This window comes from Emys orbicularis, chromosome 6 (genome assembly GCF_028017835.1).
Source record: "Emys orbicularis isolate rEmyOrb1 chromosome 6, rEmyOrb1.hap1, whole genome shotgun sequence".
NCBI lineage: Eukaryota > Metazoa > Chordata > Testudines > Emydidae > Emys > Emys orbicularis.
In genome coordinates, this window is record NC_088688.1 from 132,588,097 (window position 1) to 132,615,910 (window position 27,814).

A 27,814-nucleotide genomic window follows, 5' to 3' on the forward strand; every position below is an offset into this window, starting at 1 on the left:
TTTATTTAAGCAAGTATATTGCTTAACTTAAAAGAAGTTACTTAATTTTTATATTTTTTATGTTAGAAAATGGTGAATGATGCATTTCTTATTCGCTAGATAAATTTTTAACTTGCACTTTGCGTCACGCTCTAGTTGGATGGAAATTCAAATTAAATTTAAAATGCAGAAAACCAGCATTTTAAATTAAATAAAACTACCTTAAATAGCCTGGATGCATAAGAAAATAATTATCAAAACATATTTTGCCTTTACAACTAACTGATTTATTAAACGAAGTATTATCTGTAGTTAGTGAATTGAACTTATTGTTTCTGGTTACCATGTCTTCATTTAGAAGTAGTAGATATCATCATCTCACCTTGTTTTTAATCATAGATTGAAAAGCAAGAAAGCTTGTTTTCCTTTTCTAACTCCCAATTACTTTTTTAACTTTGAATGCACTGAACTTGCTGAACAAACTGAAATGAAGGAAGTATTCTTGCTGCAACTGCAGAAGAGGATACTGCTGTCAAAAGCTGGTTTAGCACTTCAGCATACTCTGATTTCAAGTCCTTTGCCAGTGACTTCCACAAGTTCTGTAATTTGACTTTCTTTAATACTTTGGCAGCAAACGTACCGCTTAATATTATTTTTTGTATTTAATTTAAATTATTTTAATATATTATAATAAGTTTAGGCCTAAACACAGGTTGTCAATTCAAAATGTAATTTTAAATATGTATATTTTTAAAATAAACCTATATTTAATTTACATTTTAAAAAATTGTTTTGTTTTGATTTTTTTTTTAATCTATTCTTACCCACTCTGTCCTTTTTTCTTTTACTAATTGGCCTATTGACTTGGAAACATAAGGCTAGATCCAGCAATCCTTGCATGGTCCTTCTAAATATATTAAGTGAATACTACTGGCCATGCTTTTTGCTCCATGTAACATATATAAATAACTTAAAACTGCAATCCTTGAAATGTAAAGTGTTAGTGAAAAAAATATGTAAAATTTCCTTTTATAAATCTAAACAAAACCACCATTTGGGACATCTTAGCTTTTAAAATATCTTTTGTCCTTCTTCTTGCTAGAATGGAGCTGTTTTTTCAAAAGTTAAAGGAAGCCAGTCAGGACAAGATGGCATACAATGGGTATGTACAATGTTCCTTATTTATGCAGCATCTCCTGTAAGTATCAATGAACTCTTATAGAACTGCAAATTATGGGTCCACTTCTGCATCCAGTTTGGTCATTGGGAATTTTGTTGTTTTAAATGGAAGCAGCCTCGATCTTACCGCCCTGAACGTGACCATTAAAGGAAAGGGGATTTCTGAGTGCTCAGTTGTCTCAGGATCATGCCCTGTGTGCTGTACACATAGGCATCACTTCTGAAATGCACCTGTTTCTAGAGGGGAACTTAGCCTTGTAGTTGTGGCATCAGTCTAACAAAATAGTTTAGATACAGAAAGTGAAGAATAACTTATCCTATTAAAACAGCAGGGACAAGTTAGATAGGCAGCATGTAATTTAACCTGATTAGAATTGAGCCAAAACACTAACGCAGAAACTGGAAATCTTTAATTTACTTTTTTTAAAAGTGAATTTAGTGTTTGTGAAAGGTGTCAGATTGATGGATTTGAACACTGAAGTCTTCTGTTTATCCATAGAATACACTTGGGCATGCTAATGGGAGTGCAGTGCAAGCGTCTCCAAAGCTCCTGTGCCCCCATCTATAATATACTGGTTTCAAAACCTATTCAGTTGGAACAGTTTAAATTGTTCATTCAACTCTGTTTGACGCTTAATATAAATGGTGCTTCAGGGCTCAGAGGGAAGTCATTTTCCATGTCTGTCCAATCCTTGGCCCTTTTGATGAGACAGCCAGCACTGGTCACAGTTAGAGCCAATTGTGACAATTAATTTCATGATGTAAACTTCTCTCTAATCAGAATTGGACTGAGGCACATACTCATTTACATGAGCCAACCAACAATTATTTTTACAGTGTGCTCAGAGACATAACTTTTTTATTGATTATGGTGGTACCTAATGGGGAGAACAAAGCTGAAGAACTGAAAGTTCCTTACCACTGAATTCCACTCTCTACTATAAAGATTAATCAGATTAAATAGGTCATTGGGAGGCCTTGCTCTCCACTTCTCCAGAGGACTTTTTGAACCTTAAAAGAAAAGGTTCAGATTGGTCACTTGCTATTTAAGAGCAGAAAAAATGCAGATCTGCGTGGTGGCATTGTTAAAATGATGGATCATCATCGTCCTGTTCCTATTACACCTCTGGCGTTTAGGGCAGTGACGAAGCTCCTCCACTCCTGTCTGTTTCTGGTAAGTCTTTCAATGGTTCCCCAGCTGTGGCCAGGGTTTTTCAGCTCGGCTTCCACAGCTCTTCGCCATGTTGTTTTCGGGCGGCCTCATTTTCGCTTGCCTTCAGGTGTTCATCTTATTGCTACTCTGGTGGTGGAATCTGTTTCCATCCGAAGCACATGACCAATCCATCTCCGATGCCTCCTGGCAATGATGGTGCTCAGATCCTCTTGGCTGCACTGCGTCAATAGATCTTGGTTTGAAATTGTTCTGGGCCAAAAGATGCAGAGGATTTTTCTGAGGCAGGTTGTGTGGAATGAAGACAGTTTGGACATTTCATACTTTCTCATTCCCCAGGATTCTGCACTATAAAGTAGTGTTGAATGTATGCAGCTCTGATAAATCTTGAGTTTGGTTTTGGTGTTGTATTTTGATGATTTCCAGACTGTATTTAAGCTCTTGAAGGTGTTCCTGGCTTTATTGATTTTGTTCCGGATGTCCTGGCTTGTTCCACCGTCCTGGCTGATGATGCTGCCCAAGTATGTGAATGTTTCTACATTGGTGAGAACATAATCCTCTATCAGTACTGGTGATGGTGAGGCAATATTAAAGTTCATGATATATGTCTTATTGCGGTTGATTTTCAGTCCAATTTGCTGGCTGAATGCATTGAGTCGAGTTGTTTTTTCTTGTATATGGTGTTGGGTATGTGCTAGGAGAATGACATTATCTGCAAAGTCCAGGTCTTCAAGGGATGAGAAGAGTGTCCATTTAATGCCTCTTGGCATGTTTTCTGTTGTACGCTGCATTACCCAGTCGATGGCAATGTTGAAGAGGATTGCAGACATGACACACCCCTGAAGTATTCCTGTTTTGACTCCAAAACTGAGCTCACTGTGATGAACATTGCATGTAAAGTTGAAATGGAAGCTTTTGATGACGTTAATTATACGGAAAGGAATTCCATATGCCCGCAGAATGCACCATAGGCTGGTCCTGTGAATGCTATCAAAAGCCTTCTCAAAGTCTATGAAATTTATGTAGAGTTGCCGTTGCCATTTTAAGCACAGTTCTGTTATGTTTCGTAGAGTGAAGATCTGGTCTGTGCATCCACACCCTTTCCGAAAACCAGCTTGCTCTCTTCTGAGAACACTATCAACTGCCTCTGATATACGCTAGACTATGATCTTACACAATACTTTGCTTGGCATAGATAAAAATGTAATACCATGCCATTTATTACAATCACTAAGAGTTCCTTTCTTTGGTATCTTCACCATAACCCCATTGGTCCACTCATCTGGCACTTTTTCCCTTTCCTAGATTGATGTAAATAGAGGGGCCAGGATAGATGCTGCTAATTTAGGATTTACCTTGAACAATTCTGCATTCAAGTTATCCTTGCCAGGAGCGTTCCCATTTTTTTAAGGATTTGATGGCTTGAATGATCTCTTCCTTAGTTGGGGTATCTTCCTCCTAGATGTTTGCTTCCTCTTTAGGTGGCTCCCTGTTCAGCAATTCTTTGAAATGCTCTGTCCAGCGCATTTCTTGTTCTTATTCAATTGTTAGTAGGTGTCCTTGTTTGTTCCTGATGAGTGTTTGTTGGTGTCTGCCATTTACCACTGATAAGCCGCGTCATTTTGTAGACGGTTCCTTGTTCACCACGAGCAGCTGCATCTTCTGCTTGTGTTGCCAGATTATCACTATAATATCGTTTGTCTGCTCTCACAAGGTGTGTGACTTCCCGGTGTGCCTTGCTATACTGCTCGGGGTATTTGTCCTTTAGCTTCTTGGATTTTGTGTCTAAAACTTTTTTCTTCAGGGCTTGTCTGGTTTCTGTGGCATTCCATGTGCTGTGTGTAATCCACTCCTTCCGTCTCTTCTGCCTGTAGCCTAGACAGACTTCACGGCTCTGTTTATAAATTGCTGTTACTTTGTACCACTTCGTGTTGATCTCCTCATCCGCATTCCCCTCCTCTTCATCCAGGTCTGCAAGTGCCTGAAACCTGTTCTTTAACTGCAGAACAAAGGCTTTCTGTATTTCAAGGGACTTTAGCTTGTCAATATCATAACGTCTTTGTCCCTTGTTTGGTGGACCCACACTTCTCAGTTTTAGCTTGATGGAGGCTGTCAGAAGGTGGTGGTCACTGCCAACATCTGCACCCCTTCTCACTTTCACACTTGTCAGTGAGTGTCGCCGTTTGCCATTGATCATGATATGGTCAATCTGGTTCTTATCTCTGTCATTTGGAGAACACCATGTCAGCTTGTGAATTTCACTATGTTGAAATAGGGTTCCCCCGATGACTAGGTCATTCATATTACAGAAATCAACAAGCCTTTCTCCGTTTTCATTCATGGTGCCACACCTACGTCTTCCCATTGCTCTGCCGTTGTTTGTGTTGTCCTTACTGACCTGGGCATTCAGGGCTCCCATGACGATAGTTAAGTCGTGACGTGACACTCTAACTCCGCCTGTAGTATAAGGTAGAATTTGTCCTTTACTTCTTCATCACTGTCATTTGTCGGAGCATAACACTGAATCAGGGTGATATTATTATGTTTCCCTTTCAGTCTGGCTCTCAAGTCTGCTGCTGATGGATTTCCATTCAAGCAGGGAATCTCCACTCCCTTCTTCGAAAGGATGGCAACACCCTCATAGTGTTGTCCATCATCCCATCCAGAAAAGAGCAAAGTTTCTCCCGAGGCTGTTGTTAATCTTCCTGATCCCATCCATCTGCTCTCACTGACACCCAGGATGTGTAAGCTCTAGCGTTTCATCTCTGCTGTGACCTGAGCTAGTTTCCCTGTTTCGTACATTGTCCGTACATTCCAAAAACCAAGTTTGGTTTTTGTCTTGGTGTTGAGCACTTCAGTCTTTATGCCAGTGGCTTCCTTTTGGCTTTCACCACTGGCATTCATACGGGTAATTGACTCCTGAAGGCTGTCACACACAGTAATGGTTGATTTCTCCGTCGCTGTTTCTGTAACATATTTTGTTTTTTACAGGCCAGGGTTGTTAGCCCTGTGCCTAACCCCCAACCTGGAGGACCAGGGTGTCTGTTTTGTCTGGCCCCTCCCCCACAGACCAATCCGGGAGCAAAAAACCCCCACCGACACAGACTCTGGGGATTGTTAGAGCATGCAAGCTGTCCCACCATGACCGGGCACGGACACCAGAGGACAGAAAATGGATGGTCTTGCCAAATTATCTACCTTTTAGGAAATAGTTTATTTTAACTACAGTTCATAATCCTGTGTATATGATACAGTACAGTAAGACTCTCCATAGCTTTCACGAAGAATCCAAACCCGAATATTTTTAAAGAGAGTTTATAGCAAGTGTGGAATTATGCAATGATTTGGATTTGGATTTTTGTCCAGAGTCCTTGCCGTTGCTGGTTAAATTTTATATCAGAAATGTTTGTAGCCATGTTCACCTTTCAAAAATCTGGGTAAAGTAAAAGATGCCTTCTGTCAGATCACCATACAGTGTAATACTTATGTGCACCAAATGATGCCTCTGTCAGATGAGCAAAATTACAAAGCATTTGAAGACATTGGTTGAAATTCCCTATTTTTGAAACAGAAGTATTGAACTAGGGTTGTGGGTTTGGGGACCTCAGAGATTCTTTTGTCTGTGTAGTCCTCAAAACACTTTCCCACCTTTTAAGAAACATTTCTGCAGGACCTGGCTTTGTCTTTCCTTTTCTGATGTAGAAGTTCTGATCCATACCTTTGTGTCCTTCCAAATTGAATATTGAAATGCTTTGCTTATTGGAATTCCAGCTTGTTTAATAGGCTGCAGCTGGCACAAAATCACCAGCTACAATTTGTACTGGCAGATAGTTACATTACATAATACTGCACACTCTTCCAGTTGTTTGACCTTATTTTGCTTGCTGTCACTCTAGCTTCATGTTAGTTGTTTATGCTGACTTATAAAGCTCTTCACAAACGAGGCAAAGTTACCTTTCTGAGCTACAGCTCCTTACTCCACTGGTTGGAGGCAATGCTGCAGGTCTTATTACTACTTCAATATCAAGATATATTTTGGTTGGCTACTTTTTTAAGGGCTTAATCCTGCAGGCTGCTGAGCACTGCTGAAAGAAGCTCAGAGAGCAGAAGGTGTAATGCTTACGCTTGGTATTTGTTCAGAACCTCCTTAGAAAAGTGGGTTGTGAACAAATCTCTGGGCCTGCATTGAACTCCACACTGGTGGTTATGGAGAAAAGTGGATGTAAGGGGGAGACTCTGTGTAGGGTTGCCAACTTTGTAATCGCACAAAACTGAATACCCTTGCCCCACCCCTTCCCTGAGGCTCCACTCCTTGCCCCATTCCCGAGACCCCAGGGTGCGGGATGGGGCTTTGGTCTGGGGCAGGGAGTTGGGGTGCAGGAGGGGGGTGAGGGCTCCAGCTGGGGGTGCGGGCTCCGGGGTGAGGGTAGAGATGAAGGGTTTGGGGTTCAGGAGGAGGCTCCGGGTTGGAGGGTGGGACCGAGGGATTCAGAATGTGGGAGGGGCTGCCGGTTGAGGCAGAGGTTTGTGGTGTGGGAGAGGGTACGGGCTCTGGGCTGGGGCCAGAAATGAGGGCTCTTGGTTTGGGGGGGCTCAGGGCAGGAGGTTGGGGCGCTCCCAGTCAGCGGCATAGCAGGGCTAAGGCAGGCTCCCTGCATATCCTGGCTCCGTGCTGCGCCCCGGAAGCGGCCAGCAGGTCCAGTTCCTAGGTTGGGGGACCAGGAGGCTCTGCGCGCTGCTCTCACCTGCAGGCACCGCCCTCCCCACCCTGGCCAATGGGAGTGCGGAGCCGGTGCTCAGGGCGGGGGCAGCGCGCGGAGCCCCGTGCCGCCCTCCCCCCCCCCCCCGCCTAGGTGCCGGACCTGCTGGCAGCTTCCAGGGCACAGCGCGGTGCCAAGACAGATAGGGACCAGCCTGCCTTAGCCCTGCAGCACCGCCGACTGGACTTTTAACGGCCCGCTCAGTGGTGCTTACCAGAGCCGCCAGGGTCCCTTTTCAACCGGGTGTTCCAGTCGAAAACCAGACGCCTGGCAACCTTAAGAATGTGCCCTGGGTGTGCCCTTTGGTTTAAATACAGTCCTGTGCTTGCAAGTGATGTGCATAGTAGCCATTTTAAAGAAGTTTAGGTACTGCCAGCCAGGAATAATGGCTACTCGGGAATGTTCTAGAGCTGTATTTGGGGAAAGTCAAAGCAGGGGTAGCTGCGAGGACTGCCTTCTTACATAGAAATATTTGATGATTCTATGAAGTGGCATTTCTCATAGCCAGCTACTGAGTGCTTCGTGACATGTACTGGACGTGATGTTCTTTCTGGCTCAACAGCCTGCAGGAATAGCTCCCTTGTAGCTTTTACTTTATTGGATTGTTAGTAACAAAGCAGAATACTTATCCTGCTGGTGGCTCATTGCAGTTGTTTCTCAGCTTTCATTCTGCAGGATAAAGCCCTAAATTATTCAACTTCTCTGAATACCTGAAACTTCTTGACTTCAGGACTATCCCTCGGTGCCTCTTGTTTAAGTTTAAACTTGAAGAGCATTTCCTCTGTGAAACACCTTCCTTTTTCCACAGATTTACTCCCTGATATTCAGAGGTAAATCTGCTCACTTTAATGACAAAAGTAATACTTTTACTACTTTACCTTCCTAGTAGCTGTATTGGCTCTGCAGAGCTCAGGGAGGGAATGGATTTCATCCCTGCTTGTGAAACTCCTATAGAACTGGTTCCTAAATTCAATTTGCTGAGCTATATTCTGTTGTCACTTACACTTATGCATCCCTATTAAAGCCAGTCGTGTTCTAGAGGTGGCAGAACATGACCCACAGAACATATATTACACTGCTCTACAGCCAAAATGCTTCTGAAATAAATGTAGTCAAACTTTACTAATTCTGGGTCACTGAGAACGAAAATGTTGCTTAAAATTGTTGATTGGCTCTAGTTTTCAAGATATGCTATTGGGTCAGTATATACGACCCTTGACTTGGGAATGGCGGAGGATAAGTGAGTTATAAAGGGAAGGGATCTCAATTTAAACCAGAAATGACTAAAATACATCTTTGACTGGATCTATGAATAAATCTATGACTGGGTTTGGACAGTACTTGCTTTTTAGGCAAAACAATGAATGATGCAATCTGAAGCTGGTATTGCGTCATACATGATATGAATTGCATCATGTTATTCCTAGAAGTCATGGATGATGCAATCATAACAAAGCTTACATCACTCTGCTGAACAAATTGCCCTATATCAGCTCTAGAAATCATACAGTGTCGTGCTCTCTTATTTGTGAGTGTTTGATTTTGCAAAGGGACACATTTCTGTTTAGCCAAAGTGAGCAGAGATGCCTCGTACTTGTGTGAACAGTGCAGATAACTTCTGCTATGTTTGTGGTGAAGTGACTTTTGCATCACAAAAGCGCGGTATAACCACTATGGTTAAGAAAGCCTATCACCTTTATTTTGGCTGCAAAATTGGAGATTAAGACAAGAGGTGGGCCCCACACACATGCTGCAACACTTGTGCAACAAATCTTCGCCAGTGATTGAACAGGAAAAGGAAATCTATGCCTTTTGCAGTGCCAATGATTTGGAGAGAGCCAACAGATCATACCAGCAATTGTTACTTCTGCATGGTGCCTCCAGTTGGGAAAGGTGTGTCAAAGAAGAAAAAGTGGACTGTGCATTATCCAAACATTCCATCAGCTATACGCCCAATACCCCACGGAGAAGGACTGCCGGTTCCTGATGCACCAGAATCATTCTCACTTGAGTCAGACGAGGAAGAGGATGAAACTTCTGGTCCTGAACCATCAATGTCACAGGACCCACATTTTCTCCCATCCTCCTCCTCTGAACCACACCTCATAACACAAGGTGAACTGAATGCCTTGTCAGGGATTTGGAACTACCCAAGAGTAAGGCAGAGCTGTTGGGCTCCAGACTACAGCAGTGGAATCTCCTGGCAAGTGATGTTAGGGTTTCCATGTTCCGTGACCGTCAAAAGGATCTTGTCCCATTCTTCTTCATGGAAGGTGATCTTGTAGCCTGCAACAACATCGATGGTGTGATGGCAGCCCTCAACATCGTTCACGATCCAGATGAGTGGAGCCTGTTCATTGATTCATCGAAGACGAGTCTTAAAGCTGTTTTACTGCATAATGGCAATGTTTTGCCATCAATTCCAGTTGGTCATGCAGTCCATATGAAGGAAACCTATGACAACATGAAACAACTTTTGAGGTGCATAAACTATGACCAACATCAGTGGCAGCTTTGTGTTGATTTGAAGGTTGTTGCTCTCTTGCTTGGTCTGCAGACTGGATACACAAAGTACTGCTGTTTTCTCTGCGAATGGGATAGTCGTGCAAGAGATTCCCACTACATCAAGAAAGATTGGCCACTCTGACAGTCATTGGAGCCTGGGAGGAAAAGTGTTTAGCATCCACCACTTGTTGAATCAAGGAAGATTTTGTTACCACCCTTACCCATCAAGCTGGGTCTGATGAAGAACTTTGTCAAGGCCATTGACAAAACACAAGCAGCTTTCAAGTACCTCCGTGGAAAATTTCCAAGGTTAAGTGAAGCTAAGATAAAGGAAGGTGTCTTTGTTGGTCCTCAGATTCGTGAACTTCTTCGAGATGATGCATTTGACCATGCACTGCGTGGCAAGGAAAAGACGGCATGGAAAGCCTTCCAGTTAGTGGCAATAAATTTTCTCGGAAACAACAAGCAGACAACTACAGGTTGTTGGTGGAAAACCTCCTCAAGGCATACAAAAGCCTTGGTTGCAACATGTCACTAAAGATACATTTTTTGCACTCTCATCTAGATTTTTTTCCACCGAACTGCGGAGCAGTGAGCGACGAGCACGGCTAGCGATTTCACCAGGACATTGCAACAATGGAGAAACGCTATCAGGGCAAATGGAGCCCATCAATGCTTGCAGACTATTGCTGGACAGTGACAAGAGATGCTCCATTTAATGAATACAAGAGACAAGCCAAGAAGCGCCGAGTAGACACTGAATAGGACTAAACTATGTACATAATAGTTTTTTGCCTTTTGTTTCATAATAAATTTTATTTATATAACCCTTTTGCTGATTTTTAAAGTGTTACATAAACAGGACAGGTGAAATATCATGTAAAGCAACCATAAACACATGAAAAGACCTAGGTTTACAATTTATGATTAAAACTCTACTATCTACACAATATACATAGACCTAAAATGTAAAAACTTAAATATCTTAGAAACAGTAGCCAATCAGTTGTTTTAATTGTCATAATTATTGGACACAATGTGTGACCCAAACAAAACCATAGCTTGGCATTCAAATGCCAGGTTCAGTTTGCAGGGCTGTAGTTGGAGGGTGGGGCAAAGTCTCTTGTCTGAACACATTTGATCTGGAATCATTGAGGTATGATGAACATGCAACCAACCCTGCAATGCCATTTTTACATTCACTTTCAGAGTAGAACTGCACATTAAGGCATTTGCTTGTAATTGATTTAATCCATCCTGCAGTGTTAAATTAGATTAACTTTTAATTGTTGTCACAGTACGATAAATTGCTGTAAATGTTTGTTGATTTTTCATCTTCCATGGAGATGTGACTGTATCTAATTGAAAGAATACCTGTGTATGAGTCAAGCTAACAAATCACCCTCCTAGAGACTGGATAATCTGGCTGAAGCATCTAGTCCTTACAGTGCTTTTTTGATACTTACAAACATCAGAGTGGTCTAGACCAAACAAAGAGTGCATTACATACAAGCTTGCCTGAACAGTGCACCTTTTGTACATACCAGAAACCATAGCATTACAAAGAGCATACTTGATACAGGACTGATGGCATGAATTGTGCAGTTCCGCTTAACGGAGTGACAAATGTCCAAGTTTGCTCAGGATATTCTTGAAATCCACCTGCTAATTCTTCTCCCTTGCCCCTCAAAAATAAATATGCAAAAATTCCTGATTAGATTTGCCAGTTCCACAGCAAAAGAAACTGTGAAATAGTGCTACCATGAGCATGTTTTATGATCAGAGATCGTTTCCTTCACTCTTCTTGTCAGTTTCACCATTTGTAAAATAGGATAAGAATATTTATCTGTTTCTGTCATATTGATGAGAATTAATTAGTTAATACATGTGTCACGGAGAATGGGGGGACTCAGGGCCCCGCACCCCTCTTCCTGAGATCGACTGTGACTCTCAACCAGCCAGTAAAACAGAAGGTTTATTAGGGGCCAGGAATACAGTCTTAAGCAGAGCGTGTAGGTACGACCAGAACCCCTCAATTAGGCCCTTCTGGGAGGTTCAGGGAGCTTAGACCCCAGCTTGGGGTTCCCTGCGTTGCACCACCCAGCCTAGCCCTCCTCAGACCCAACTCCTCTCTACCCTAGCAGCCCCTCCCTCCTTTGTTCAGTCTCCCAGGCAGAAGGTGTTACTTCCCCCAACCCCCCTCCTGGCTCAGGTTACAGCTCAGGTAGCTTCCTTCAAGGGAAGTCCCCCATCCCCAATGCAACCCCCCCTGCAACATTCCCCGGTCAAATCTGCCCCGCTCCCTGCTCCGTCACAACATGTATAGTGCTTTGAAGACCTAAAGTGGTGAATACATGCTAATTATTATTATGGCATACCATATAGTATCTACTAAGTGTAATAATAAACTCCTCTTCCTCCCAAATTTGAGTGACCATTTTGTAAGATGACTAGCTCACGTGATTATATAAACCTGTTGACTGGGATTTTTTAAAAGTAGTCTTGTAAAGAATTTTAATTCTAATTTGTATGAATATCACATTTTGTGCTTTCAGGAAAATTATATATTTTTATTAACTTATTTCATAAGTGAAAAAAGCCAGTAAATTTCACTAAACCCACAATTTACTCTTAATTTTGCTGCTGTTGTCTAATGATCATTGTCTCAAAAGCTAGTCTGGCCTTACTTTTTCCAGTAGAGGGCTCTGCTGTACAGCAAGAAGTGCACTGGCCAGAAACATGGAACACAAAACGTGAGCTTAGAGTTCTTGAAAATATATGGACATGAGAGCTCCTATATGTCCACATAAGGACTACGTCACACACATGCTATTGCACATAAAGTATAACCAGTCAGTGAAGAATTTTGTTCTTAAGTGTGTATCACAGGGGAACCCTGTTCTTTTATGTACGCACTTCACTCTGTAATCTCCTTTGGAGCTATCAGGTTTGGTGCTTATTCCACTTTCTGTTCCCATTGCAGAAGTCTTATTGGGAGAGATCAATTCCTAATGGATTCATAATTTTAAAAGGTTAACTTTTACACACTTTTAGGGTGATCTGATTCTTATTTTTTGCTCTTCCAAACAGCACGTGATTAAGAAATTCCTTGGTTTAGTGTCCAGTCACAATGTACCAGTGTATCTCATTGATCCTTTGGTTCTGGGATTAATTCAGAAAGACTTTGAACAGCTCAGCAGCTCTTCTGATGGCATGAGCCCAGAATGCAAGTATTTGTGTGCTCCACGGGACTTCACCACATTTGCATTACTGGACAAAACATGGAAACATGAAGTAAGATATTCTCCTTTTTCATTTTTGTCTGCTGTGATGCACCCAGCCATTATAGAATTAATGGTTGAACAGAAAATACTTAGACTTCCAGGTTTAAAGTTCATGATGTGAAACTGGTCTAAAAGTAGTGGTGTACCTAAAAATTTTTTTTTAGAAACCTTGGGGTAAAGGGAAGTCATGCAACGGTCTGTTCAAGATGCATGGCACATGGCAGGGAAGTCCCAAAGAGAGAATAGCTTCTGCCAACACTCTTGAGAAGCTCAGATAAAATGTTTCAAAGGCAGTCTCAGTGAATTGAGAATTCATCAGGTAGCCCAAAGATAGTTGGGCAACTGTCCACAACATACATAGACTGAGGGGAGAGGGGACCAACTTTCAGAAGGAAGAGAGGGAGAGATCTGTTAGAAAGGGAAAAGAAAAAGAAATAGAAATTTATCATACATATAGCCATAGTAAATTTTGAGTAGTATCCACTGCAGAGGTAGCAGAGCTGTTAATGTGTATTTATATGATTGTTTCATAATTACAGCAACCATATACTGATATATGTTTGTTACCTTGTCATTTTTTTTATATTATAAGATTTTAATTAAACTCTTTCTGACAGAAAAAGCTGGGGCTTTATGATAAAAAAAGCTAGGTGTACAAAATTACTGTATTCTGGAAATGTGTATTATTTGATTAACTTGCACAAGATGTATGGAGATGACTTCAATAAAAATCTAAATAATTTTATTTAAGAAGGGGGAAAAAATGTGAGACAGGCAGATGTAAAACTCTTTACTCAAACGCAGTGAAAAGTGGTGGCATTTTGGGCCTGAGTAAAGAAGGTCAGCTGTATTGCTTTCTTTCTCTCTGTCAATACTAATTTTAGCTTACAGAAACTGAGCATGGGGCCATGAGTCAGAACACTATTCTAGGTTTCCCTCTTTGTGCCTCAGTGATGCCATCTGTAAAAGGGGAGCTTACAGTTTTGGATTTGCTGTTGAAAAGAGGTGTTTAAGTCTTGAGTGTTGATCTTCTCTTTAGTCATCATCTTATTCCCCTCCCTTGAGGAATATGTTAAAGCTGATTGGCTTCATGTAACTTGTGAAATTTAGGCTAACATTTATGCAGATCATAAAAGAAGGATTTGCAACAGTCAAGTCATGATATAATCAAGGCATAAATAAGGATGTCAGAAGAGTCAGGTTCAATATAAGGATGAATTCTGGGAGTGATCCAAAGCTAAAGACAAGGTGCTGTGGGGTGGGAGGAAACAAGTAAATTCAAAGTCAAGGACTCTCTCAAGGTTTCAGCGTTGGATGCAAAGTAAAGGTCCAAGTTAAGGAGAGTAATTGAGACAGTGGGAAAACGAGGACTTTTTACTCTGTAGAAGGACTACAGTCTTTGAAGCATTCAGTTTTAGAGGATGTTATGATCTCGCCGGGGCTGATATGGTTGAGACAGGCAAAGATAGATGGGAGACAAAAGGGTCAGAGAGTGAATGGAGAAAGCTGAAGGATGAAGTGATGATCACGATTTAATCTAGCAGTGAAATTATCTAGTCTCTTCAGAAAGAGAAGACTATCTGGAGTCATAAGACGTATCAGAACAAACTCATGACAGATGTTAGTCACGTTGGTTAATGCACTACAGGAAGTCATTTGGATACTACAGTCTGACCATCGTATGACAACCTATGTAGACTAGAATATGAAGCAAATGAAACACTGAACATTTTGAGGTATTTGATAGTGGATGGAAAGATGTGAAGTGTGTGTGTGTTTTTTAATGGCTAAAGAAGCAGGATTCAAACAAGAAGAGAAGAATACCAGGGAGCTGAGTACTTGCATAAGGCATCAGGAAGGGTACAGTGTTTCATAGCAGAATCTATAAAGTAGCACAGAGGTTGGCAGCTTCAATGTAAACATTTATAATCATTCCAGTGAAAAATCTGCGCGTATATATTTACACAGTGACAGTTTTGTTAGAATATTTTGTGGGAGTTGGATTTAAGTAAGGGCTTGTCTACATGAATATTTAGTTTGCAGCAAGTTGGGCTGTGAATCTACCCTGCACTAGCCTGCCGTGTGCTGTCAATGTGCACTCCGCTGACGCGCACTAACAGTTCATTAATGCGATTTGATCTCATCCTTTTTGAAATGGGACTAATCAAAGTGCATTAATGAACTGCTGATGCATGTCAGCAGGATCCACGCTGAGGGTGTGCTGCAAACTAAGGGCTTGTCTACACGGAGAACGTTTTAGTGAAGAAGCTACTATGCTGACAGGAGAGCTTCTCCTTTTGACGTAGTTAATCCATCTCCGCAAAAGGCGGTAGGTATGTCAACAAAAGAAGTCCTCCTGTCAACTTAGCACTGTCTACGCCGGGGGTTAGCTCGGAGGTCTGGATTTTTCACCCCCTGAGTGATGTAGTTATACCAATGTGCGTAGTGTAGACCTGGCCTTAAACGTTCATGTAGGCAAGCTCTAAGTAGTGGAAGAGGTGTCATATCCCAGTTTGTATTGTATGATTACGGGACTTTCACCAAAAGAGGGAACTCATCATATGGTTTCATTGTGCACTACAAAACTGGGAGAAATGGGGACATTTAAGCTTTTTTTTTTTTTTTTTTTTTTAATCTGTTTATTTTGGTATTGCTGTGATTTAAGGTAAGTGAAGTGAAAACAAGTAGAAAACAAAAATGTGCATAGATGGTTACCATCCTTTTAAGGTTTAGGAGAAATTCTGGAATAGGTAGGGCCTGATTCTGATCTAATTTGTATGTTGTAAATCAGGAATAACGTATGTGCATGAAGAATTGGCCCTTAGTGTTGAAGTCTTGTTTTTGTCCTCTTCACAGTAAGTGTTGTTTCTCTGATGTTTAGGTGAGTTTGGTTAGAGCTGCTGAAAAAATGGGGTTCCGGTGGCTAAAGATACAGAACAAAGACCCCCGTTTGGAAGGGATGGATGACCTCTCTGGGATTGAAATTCCCCTCCACTATATCTTCAAACTGGCCGCTCATGCCATCCACCTGGTGGTCTTTTATGAGAGGAGTGGTAACTATGTCTGGCATGGCCCATTGCGGCTGAAACAAAACATAGACAGAAAGTTTGTTCCTTTCCGAAAGCTACATTTTGGTCGCTACCCTGGAGCTTACAACAAGTAAGTTAAAAATGGAGGAAGACAAGGAGGATTTAAGGCTATTATAGCACGTTAAATACTACCACTTTGTCTTAAGATCAGTAATTCATGGTTCTAAAGGGCAAGTTATGAAATTCATCTTGTGTTCACTAAAATATAGGAGAATCAAAAGTTTAAGGTGACAAATCCAATTATATTAATAGTAAAACAAGTATTTTCCCCAATTTACAGATGGAGAAATTGAGACACAGAGAGGTTAAGTGGCTTAACCTGGGCGTGAGAGATCCAGTAATGGGCCAACCCAGCATTGATTTGTGGTAGGATATTTTGATTTCCAAAGAGGTATGGTAGCACATCTTGCCAGCAGATAATTGAATGACTCTGCTTGTCAGCTTATGTCTGAAATATTTTGAAGTAAATATATGTCAGGAAAGATAGGGATTGTCATATTAGCAATATCTGATATTAAAGAAGTGTAACCTCTTTCCATACGTTTTGTATTATGCTACAGAGCCAAAACTTGGTCAGAAAACTTCATATGTGACACTCTCAGCATTGAGAAAAGGGGAGGCTACATTTGCAACAAAGGTCATTGTAACAGTACCTAGTGACTAATGTGGAAGGATATTGAAGAGAAACCTCTTTTTTGCCAGCATAGCTGGGTCAGAAATGCATTTGAACCCATTGCGTCAAACCCCTCCCCCATATTGGTGCATGCAAATAAGGGAACCCATATTTATGCACAAGTGTGGGGTTTTTCTGGTGCAGTAGATTTAGGTCCATTTATTTAGTTGCTTATATATAGACTATTGAAAACCAGTGGTTTTTCAGCCCTGGTTACCTCAGAAATGACCAACTGGAATTTTACCAAAAGCCTCCCCTCAAAAATAAAATTTTGAATGAGCACAAGCAATTTCAGCCAGAATAGGAGTAGTAACATATTATCTGATTCTGCACCATTGAAAGCAATGGAAGTGTTGCTATTTACTTAAATGGAACTGGGATCAAGCCTATAGTGCTTTTCATATTCAATGCACTTCACAATGTTAATCCTCACAACACCCCATCAGGTACTTGTATTCTTGCCGTACAAATAGGGAAGCTGAAGCAGCAAGGTTAAGTGAATTGCCTTGTCAGATGTGCAAAGTCTGTGTCAGATCTCGGATGAATTATTTGCCCCCAGTCTTGTGCTTAAACTGTGCTTCTCTTCCATTTTTAAAGTTACTGAAATAGGAACTTGGCATGAAAGTGCCTCTACTAAAATTGGTCAAAAACAGGTAGCCTGGCTCTGAACTTCCCCAGAATTCCAGGGTGATCAGATCTGGAGTTTGGGGTGGGTTTTGAGAGAGAATTGACTTCACATTTTCTGTACTGTGACTTTATTTATTTTTTTCATTATAGGGGCCTGATTCTTTTATTCACTTTAGTAAATGTGGTAAAATAGTAGTGTCAGAAATAATTGTACTAAGGTTATAATAAGGGAAGGTTAAAAAAGGAATCCACAGAGAGTAACATCATTGGGAAACTGATAAAAAGCTCAGTAACGGTTGACTGGAACTCTTGTAACTTGACTCTTTGCGTCTCAATTTCTCTTTCTATCTTTCTTTCTATATTTGCCTTCCCTGAGCAGCATGTACTTTGGTGTTGTAAGCCCAGCCTTCTAAGCCACAACTAGGCTGCCTTCACTTATGCAGTGTTTCAGTAGCATGTGAAAAATGGCAAAGCCACACACTTGCTGCAGTCTTGGCGAAGCAAGATGCATACAGCCTGACTGTGAGAATAATATTCCTGCAGTCTACTTGACATTGTCACAACAACCAGAACAGAAACAAACGCTTGTAGTTTAAAAAAAAAAAAAAAAAAAAGGAAAACTTTTTGCTAAGAATTACTGAGTTACTAAACGTCCCTTCTATACCTTGAACTCTTGTATTTATTATATGCATAAACATTTAAAATCCGGGGCATTAACTATCGAATGTCATTCAACATTTCAGTTGTCATGAAGGCCTAAACTATTGTTAAATTATTAATATGGGCCAAGACTTTCAAAATAGGGGCTAATATTAGACTCCTAAATCCATATTTAGGCACTGAATTAAATGGCCTGGTTTTTCAAATGCTCTGAAAAACAGCAGCTCCCAGTGAACTCGGTGCGAGCTGCTGGCTATTTGGCACATCTGAAAAATAAGGTGATTTATTCAGTTGTCTAAATATGGATTTAGGAGTCTAATATTAGCCCCTATTTTGAAAATCTTTGCCTAGGAGAGTAGTTTGTAGATTTTATTGCACCCAAGAGGTTCTAGTTTTGTGTAATCAGTTGTAATACATTTGGTTATAGGTAGCAACTGCTCAAGTGCTCAACATGTTTTAGATCTTTATAACCTGGGCCAGAGATAGGAGGTGGTGTTTGATTAGTCACCGATGATGCATTCTTGGCCAGGTTAATATAATGTCTTTCTTTCACTGCAGGCCAGAAGTACTACAACTTTCCATTGATGACTTAAAAGTTCAGATTCCAAAAAATCTGTCCCAATTTCTAGAGGAGATGTCACACTCTAGGTTTCTTGAATGTAGGTACAGAGAAGCTCGGGCATTCTTTCAGGTGAGTGGTAATCAGGTAGTGTTTCCACTGAAATGTAAAGTAGATTTCCACTCATAGGCCTCCATCCTTCAAACACTTAGGTATGTGTTTGACTTGAATGGGTCTACTCATAGGCTTAAAATTAAACTCTTCCATAAGTGCAGCATTGGGGCCTTCGTTCTCAGAAAGTAAAGAAACTAATTTTTTTTTACAATTGAGAGTATAACCTGAACTTTTTTCTCTGAATAACTAAAGATGTTTCATTTGTTTGGTTTTATTCTGGCTGCATTTGTCTCTGCATTTGAAATCATATGGAGAATAGATAAATGGTTATATATAGATTTACACACACTTTAAGACCCCTCTACTCTGTCAGAGTTGTATAAAGCAGCCTTAGAGTAAATGAGAGTCCCAATTTTCTGGTAATTTTTTAATTTTGGTCACAGTAGGATTGACCATGCATTACAGCACATTTGTAGTGTTATGCTTAAATTTGAGAGTACATTCATTCAAAATCCCCTTTTTCAGGGGCTTGTAACTTTTGAAGTGATTGATTGGGTTGAATCTTTTTAGAGCTTGTTCAGAGTAAAGAAAAAACATTTTTTTGTTTTGGAAAGTTGGTACCAGAGTTATCCCAGTGGAGACCTTTTGTTGTTAAGATGCTTTTTTGTGCTCTGATAACTTGAAAATGCACTGCTACTCTTAAATGACTGTGCCTCAACTGAAATAAGTGTAAACTTGTAACTTCACTACACTATTTTAACACTTGGTGGCACCAGACAAGTTGTAAAAAATGTGCTAAAAATAACCACAGTGAGCCCAATTCTGTCCCCAGTTGGTATCCATAAGAGTTTTGTAATTGACTTTAGTGAGAGCAGGATCAGGCTCAATATGCATTATTGTTGTAAGCTTTGCAGAGGTTTAATCACAGCATTTACATACACCTCTACCTCGATATAACGCTGTCCTCGGGAGCCAAAAAATCTTACCGCGTTATATTGAACTTGCTTTGATCCACCGGAGTGCGCAGCCCCGCCCCCCCGGAGCCGCTGCTTTACCGAGTTATATCCGAATTCGTGATATATCGAGGTAGAGGTATATTTTGTTTCTTTAATATATACATTCATCTTTTTGGTTTTGGTGTGGATCATTCCAGTAGTACGTTAATACTGACTTTTACATTTTATGAGTTTGGAAAAGGTAACAGAGGATGGTTTATTACAGGGGTTCTCAACCTTTTTCTCTCTGAGGCCCCCCTCGACATGCTATAAAAACTGCAGGGCCCCGTGGGGGTGGAGGGGCTTCGGGGCAGGGGCCTTGGGTATAAGCGTAGTTTGACTTCTATTTAGGGGAGAGGCAGGGGCCAGCGGGGCTCGAACAACCTCCGCATGGTGGGGTCCAGGGAGGGAGTGCCACCTCCACCCCGACTCACCTCAGCAGTCCACCCACCTGTCTGGGTTGGGGGGGGGGGGCAAGCAAAAATTATAACTCAAAGGTGGGGAGCTTAGCTCGAAAAATTTGAAAACAGCTTAGGGTGCAGGGAGGGGGTAGCTCAACTTGCAGGAAGGGGGTAGCTGGGGCTGTGTGCACACGGGGTGGCTGTGGGTACAGGGAGGGGGTGGCTAGGGGCTGTGTGTAGGCAGGAGGTAGCTCAGGGTGCAGGGAGGGGGCAGCTGGGGCTGTGTGCAGGCACGGGGGTAACTCACAGTGCAGGGAGAGGGGTACTAGGGGCTGTGTGCTGTGAGGACTCCCCTGCGGTCCCTGTTCCCCAAGGAGTCTGCCAGCCACGGTGCTAGGTCTCCCCACCTGGGGGGACTCTTACTGACTGCCTCTGCCGGAGCAAATGGTAGCTGAGGAGCATCTTCAACCTGGGGCACCGCAGGAGAGGAAGGAACACTGTTGCTGCCTACTCCATGGTGCCAGCCAGAGCAGCAGCTGCCCCGCACTGCCCGGCTCCAGCTTCCGCCTCCGACCTGGCCAAGGGGCAGGGAGAGGAGATGGGGAGGGAGGTGTGGAACTGCCCCAGGGACTGCCGTAATCTAGTGCTGCAGTTTTTGGGGGAGGGGGGGGGAGGCGCAAATGCCCTCCATGTCCCCAATTCTGCTCATAGGCTCAGGCTTCTGCCTCACAGGGAGCACCAGGGCTCGGGGCTCCGGGCTTCAGTCCCACAGGGGGTGCTGGGGATCAGAGCTTCAGCCCTGTGGAGCGGGAGGGGGGAGGGGCAGGGATTGGGGCTTCAGCCCTGTGCCGCCCATCTTCAGCCCCACGGGGTGCGCCGGGAATCGGGGCTTCAACCGGCCCCCTTGAAAGAGCTCACGGATCCCTAGGGGGCCCCGGTTGAGAACCACTGGTTTATTGTATAGGCACTTAAATTTTACTTTTCTCCTTTCACCGTTTGTATTGCCAAACAGCCACAAGATGGTGGTGTGGACAGTGTCCAGAGACTGACTACGGTCTTGAAAAAAATTGCCCCCCCCCCCTTTTTTTTTTTAACTAAGAACATTTTCAAAATTAAGGTGCATTTATGTCTGAAAGTAGTTTAATGTTCCTTAACCCTTTAGCTGTATCCTGATGATGCCTCTCTTGATGCAGTGGAGTTTAGGAAAAAAGCAAAAGCATTGCTTCATCTGGCTGCCCTGACATTAAATAACTTAGGAGTGAGGTTCTGGCTGAGCAGTGGAACATGCCTTGGTAAAGTATTTGAGCTTATATTGTATTGCTTTTCAAACCCATTAAGGCGCCTTTTGAAATCTGAAACATTTAATCCTGTTTAGTTCCAGTGCTGGTGGCTGAGATTGACAGCTGAATGCATCAGGTTAGTAGGGGGTATCTGATAGGTGTGTGAAGCAGTGCATTAGCACAGTTAAAATAACGTCACTGCTAAGTCAAAATGAGGAATCCACAAATTACAATAAAATAGTATTTGTTTTATTTCCAAGATCCCTTTCAGAAGCCACTTAGAGCCCAGCCATTTGAGATGCTGGACATGCTTCATATGAAATGTTGAGCGTTTTCATTTAAGTCAGTAGTACTTCAGTACATTGATCACTTCTCAGGAAACTCTCAGCAGCTTGCAGGACCAGGTCACTAATAATAATTTGTAAAGGTACTTGAAAGAAAATGCAGAGGAATCTTGCTTCTCAGTTATCTTTTATTTTAGATGCAGATTTTTCTCCATCCCACACAAACTTGGTGTTTAGTGTGATAAATTATTTATAAAACTTCAGTATAGGGGGGACCATACGGTAACCTATTGACAGTACCAAGGTTGAAAGCAATATCCCAAATTCATTATGGGTGAAAGAGAATGTTAAATTCCAAAGTAGATTATAGCCATAGATTTAATAATTCTTGTTAGTATTTCATTAAATGTTAGGGTTTATTTTTGCCTTAAAATGGAGTATTATTTTCGTGATGTGCAGTTACCTACGATGTGGCTTAAACAAAAGGGGGTAGGGGGGAAGCATATCTGGTTTCTAGTCTCACCATTTCCCAACAGCAGCACGTAGGCAGTTTACATCCCAGAAATAACTAGTATTTGAAGTGAAGTAATCCATTTTTAAAAATAGAATTGTGACTCCATAAATATTAGATTAAACTTGGCATAAAGGGCTCAGATCAGGAATAGTTTTCTTTTAAAAATGTAAGTTAGAAAACAATGTAAGTTAGGCGAGAGAGAGGGGCCGTTGTTTAAGTGGTGGTAGGCTCCTTCCCAATACTCACTTCTCCAGAGGAGACAGCTGGCCACAAGTGGAGTTAGCTCCCTATGCTCTTCCTTTTCCAATCCAGGTGTCTCTGTAGAGGGCAGCTGAGTGGCTTCCCCCAAAGATATCTCAGTTAGTGGCACATGAAACTTCATTCTTACTTAGTTTCAGCTCTAGCTGTATATTCACCATGTCTCTGATTTCGTGTTTTCTCCATTTTTTAGGCTGGTATAGACAGTGTAATATTATTCCCTATAGCAAAGACGTGGATTTGGGGATCTTCATACAAGACTATAAATCTGATATTATTCCAGCATTTCAGAAGGCAGGACTACCACTGAAGCACAAGTTTGGCAAGGTTAGTGAGTAACAAATCTGAACGGTGAACTTTATCTTCATTATAACATTTTTCTCAAGGTTCTAGTTGGCTGAAGGTGTTTAAAAACAGTTTTCATAAGGGAGGATCTTGTGGGCCTTGATCGTGCAAATGTTTGTGCACATTTAATTTACCCATGTGTAAACTCATTGACGTCATACACTTTCTGGGGCTAGGGGAAATGTGTGTTTTGTACAATACCTTTCATAATGGAATCATGATCCTGCCCCTGAATTCTACTCTGTATGTGGGTTTCTAGCTGTGTGTTAGTGTCACTAGAGAACCTTAAATATGAAGGTGGATTGTGTTCTTTTGGTATTGATTTGGCCTGCTTATAGGGGTATCATTCTGCATAGACTTGTGCTTACAGCCAGGAGGGGCTGGAAGGGCTGCAAGAAAAGTGCCTCAGGGTGCCCATCAGTGACCCCCAGCTGGTTCAAGAAATAGCATTGTTAGACTCCAAAGAGTTGATGGCTACAGTGCAGGATCACAAGGGTGGGGTGAAGAGACAAAATCACAGGTCTCGGACAGAGATGCGGAAGACCTCAGAATTAAAAAAAAACATTGTTGATTAAATGTAATTATAAGTGTTTTATTAGGGGCTATATACAGCCCCTATGTCAGTGTGTGATCTCACAAACAGTCTTAGTTTAGCTTGGGTTCAGGAGATTCATCATTAACTGGTGCTAATGGACATATGAAACGAAAAGGAAGGAATGTTAATAAAATTAATTGAGGTTATTCTGCTCTTTTATTGAGGTTATTCTGCTCTTTTATGTGACTCTCAAACTGGAGTCAGTTTTTTGCATTTTGCGTTCTAATAAAATACTCCTGCTGTGAGATCTGGCTAAAGAAATGTGGTTACACTTGCATTGTTGCCAATATGTATACAGAATAGAGCTATGGAAACTGGTCTTCTGTGGTCTTAGAGAGCAGTTGTTTTCTTGGAGAGGGCTTGTTAAAGGGTTTCCTTGCTGACCAGATTCTTTTTTCTCTTTTTACCCTTCAGGTGTCCCCCACTGAGGGGGACACCCAAGATGGTAACAAGGCAATTACTCCCCTGTAACATGTCAGCACAAATAAATCACAGGCAACCTCTTGTTTTTTTCCTGATTGTTATATGAGGATATGAAGTGTATTTGTCTGTCTCACAGGTAGAAGACAGCTTGGAACTCTCCTTTCAGGGAGAAGATGATGTGAAACTTGATATTTTTTTCTTCTATGAAGACGATGACCACATATGGAATGGAGGAACTCAAGCCAAATCGGGCAAGAAATTTAAGTATGAATTCATTTAAAGTCTATAGAAGGGAAAACTAGTTGAACAAGTTGTTACAGCATTAGATGCTGTTATTAAATACTATGTGTTACTGTAATGGCAAAGTTTTAGAAATAGTAGTTACAACAGTTGGCATTTAGCTTTATCCTCCAAGCAAGAAGGTGCTTCAGGAAGAGAAGAATTTGTAGAGATTTTGCACAGTGAGGGCTGGAGAAATGGGAAGAGAAACAGTGACATTTAAGTGTCTCATCAAATTGGTGTTATATTCAGCATTGTCAGCGTGCTCTTTGAAAATCTGCAGTAACCTTGGAATCTAATTGTTAAACAGATGTCATCTGGACTAAGACAAGCACTAGTTTAATAAAAAGGGAAAAGGGGACTCAAGCTAAAAAATTTTTCTTTCAAGTGCTTGTTTTTATGTATTTTGTAGCACTGAGGGTTCAGTCATCTATTTGTGTGATTAGAGATTATGGCACAGGGGCTCACCAGTCCTTGCAAAATAACCCAACTCATTGAGATTCTGCAGTAATGGTCCACAACAATACATTTCACAATAGCATTTCTGCAGTGATATGGGCCGTTACTCTCAAATGCCTTTGGTATTTTTTAAAGTATGTTCCTGTTATTAAAGTGGTTTAGGAAACATGGAACCCCATTTACAGTATCTTTCTCTTTTCTGTATCAAATATGCAGGTAAATGTAGATTTAAGCATGCAGGTTAAGTTCATGGAGGATAGGTCCATCAATAGCGGATGGCGAGGAGAGTCAGGGAGGCAACCCAATGCTCTGGGTGTCCCTAAACTTCTGACTGCCAGAAGCTGGGACTGAATGACAGGGGATGGATGACTCAATAATTGCCATGTTCTATTCATTCCCTCTGAAGCATATGGTGGTGGCCACTGTCAGGAACAGGATACTGGGCTAGATGGACCATTGGGTCTGACCCAGTACGGTCATTCTTATATTCTTAGGTAAACTGTCAGCTGAGCAAACTCAGCCTGGGTTCTGAGAGTTAGACTGGGTTCTTTCCGTCTGATACCTCATCTCCAGTGATAAAGGTTGTGCCATACCTATGTTGTGACATCTAGTTCCTTGCCAAAAGAGCTGATATTCTCTTCCAAAATTATATGTGTGCACCAGTCATTATGGGCATGAAAGCAGCGTTTTTTCTCCCTGCACAAGGCAGAATGCCTCCCATGTATGAGAATGGATGTTGGCTTTGAATTCATGCTCCAATGTTGTGCCCAAGGTGCTGCACTCTTGGATATGGTACAGATGTTCTAATCCTTTTTTTTTTTTTTTTTTTTTTTTGCTTGTTAAGCAGTATTGGAGAAAGGCTGGTGTGGAAGTTTGGTCTGTGATAGTCAGGTGGGGTTAGAAAGTAGTCAATATAATGAAAACTTGAAATCCTAAAGAGATGCTTCCTAGGTATAGTAAACTATATCTAATATATATCAAAAAGGAGCATGGAAATTAGTCCTCTTGATCAGTAACAGAATGTACCTGTTCAGAATGTCTTAACCTAGCTTCCATTGTATTAAATACCTTCTTAAAAGGAGAGATACAAGGAGAGATTTTTTTTTTAACAGTTAAACCTTATTATTAACCACTCTTGACTTTAAAGGTTGGGATACCCACCACCATTAGGAGCTTTCACTTTGTTCTTTCAAAATGATTGTGGAACGTGGGAGGAAATGGGGTTGGTCAACCAAGACAGAAGTTATTCTGTTTAAGTCATGCTAGAATCTAATTCTTCAGCTTGGAGTGAGTTTCAAAGAATTATCACCTTAAAAACAGAGCTTTCTACTGTACGAGGCTGCAGATGGGAGAGTTTCTAAACATCAAAGTGACAACTAGAGAGTTTAGAAGCTATAGAGTTACTGCTGCAGAAATTAGAAGCTCTATCATAAGTACATACGGCGCTCATATGAACTTTTTATATTGTCGTATCTCTAAGTGACCTCAGCTAGGTCTGAGCCCCTGGAACTGTATGGACAGACAATAAATGATCTCTGGATTGACTGTTCTTCAAGAATAAATGGTGATAATACAGTAGAAGCTCAGAGTTACGGACACCTTGGGAATGGAGGTTGTCTGTAACTCTGAACAAAGCGCAGTTCGGGCTCCAAATCCAACAGCTGACACTCCAAGCAGCAGCTGAGCTCCCTACTCAGCCCTGGCATGAGTTTGCAAGCTTGTCCCCTTCGGCCAGGGATGTGTGTGAGAGAGAAAACAGCATGTCCCCTTCCTGGCGGGGAGGGGAAGGGAAGGAGGGGAAAAAGCTGCGCAGACCCCAGCGTTGCTCCTTCACTGCAGACTATAGTTGCCTTGGGCTGGCAGCCCCAATGTCTTGCTGTAAGTGGCTGCCCTGAAGGTGGGGGTGGGGTGGGGACAAGCAGCCCAGATGTGCCTACCTTTAAGATGCAATACAGGCACAGTACAGTACTTGTTGCTTTTTTTTTCTTTTTTTTTCCCCTCCCCTTTCTCTCTGCTGCTGCCTAATTGGTTACTTCTGGTTTCACATGGTGTCCAATTGGCTGGTCAGTCCATAACTCTGGTGTTCATATCTTTGCGGTTCTACTGTACCAGAATTTCTATGGTTGGGAGTGAATGCTGCAGAATTTAGAAGCTCTGAAGTTACTGTGGTGTAGCAACAACTTAATATTTCACAGTAGAAACAATAAGATATATTAGATTTAAATCAACCAACTAAACAAACAAATCACCTTGGGAAATAAACAAAAAACTTAGCAATAGGGTAAATAGTATTAGTATAGGAACACTATGAATTTCCTCATTTTCAAACATTAATTTAGTAAAATTTTATTGGAGTAATGATAGTCGTATAATTATTTACAACTATAAGTATTTTAACAACGTTTTTGCCTCTGAATTATAAGGACAATGCAGCTGGTTGATCAGCAGACACTTTTATACTGGCATTTGAGAGACTGTTAATTTGACATCATAGGAGTGTTGTGCCTTAACTAGTGTGTAGTAAGGTTTGTTGCAGACTTTTGTTACGGAACTGGTGTGATCAGATAGTGTCATTTTTACCAGGGCTTTGGAGGAGAGCCCGGAGCTGGAGCGCGGAGCAGTAGGTTTTTTCCCGGAGCCGGAGCGGACCAGTTCAAAAATTTGATTGCTCCAAATCCCTGATTTTTACCACACAGAGTAAATGCCCAGTGTAGAATGCTCACCAGTTATTTACATCATACTAGAAGTGATCTTAATGCTTTACAGTCATGAATAAAAGCAGGGTCCCTACTCCAAGAAATGTATAATTTGAATAACCAAAATATAGATGAAGGATGTGGGAAAGGAAAGCAAAGTATCTGAGCAGTTATGTTTGGCACATGTTGTTTAATTTTTTAGAATTGTATCTATTTTTCTCTTTTGTTCTTGTGGAGCTGGTTTCCTAACTTCCTCAAGAGATGCCTTGAATAGACATTTTTGTGAGTATGGCCCTAGTCCTGCAAACACATATATTGTGATTAATTTTATGCACGGGATACTCCTGGGGGAATTCTGCACCAAAAAATTTAACATTCTGCACACAATATTTTAAAATTCTGAAAGATTCTGCATATTTTATTTGTCAAAATAACACAATATAATCACACCAGTTTCAATTATTTTGGTAATTTATTTCAAAATACCTGTCAGCAAGTATGTCTGTAACAATATAGAAAACAAAAAGATCAGGAAATGTTTTTTGACAAATAGAGTCCTCACTAGGCATATAAATACAGACATCTGAATAATAATTCATTTAAACTACAGAACCATATTTCCTGCACCCCTCAGAAGCAGTGCAAATGCTTAGAGGAGTCAGTGTGGGAGAGGGAAGTAATTGCT

General features: G+C 41.4%; 1 protein-coding gene across 2 annotated transcripts in view; it reads left to right on the plus strand.

Moving 5' to 3' along the window:
• FKTN (fukutin) overlaps positions 1 to 27,814 on the plus strand; it is a 30,859-nt gene that overhangs the window by 1,445 nt on the left and 1,600 nt on the right. The window contains exons 2-9 of one of the 2 annotated variants that reach the window (XM_065406761.1): positions 473 to 580; positions 1,082 to 1,141; positions 12,685 to 12,888; positions 15,760 to 16,037; positions 18,486 to 18,618; positions 21,159 to 21,288; positions 22,526 to 22,659; positions 23,832 to 23,959. In XM_065406761.1, coding sequence (XP_065262833.1) covers positions 473 to 580; positions 1,082 to 1,141; positions 12,685 to 12,888; positions 15,760 to 16,037; positions 18,486 to 18,618; positions 21,159 to 21,288; positions 22,526 to 22,659; positions 23,832 to 23,959 — 1,175 coding nt within the window. The remainder of the gene's footprint in view (positions 1 to 472; positions 581 to 1,081; positions 1,142 to 12,684; positions 12,889 to 15,759; positions 16,038 to 18,485; positions 18,619 to 21,158; positions 21,289 to 22,525; positions 22,660 to 23,831; positions 23,960 to 27,814) is intronic. The other variant, XM_065406762.1, reaches the window with a different exon arrangement.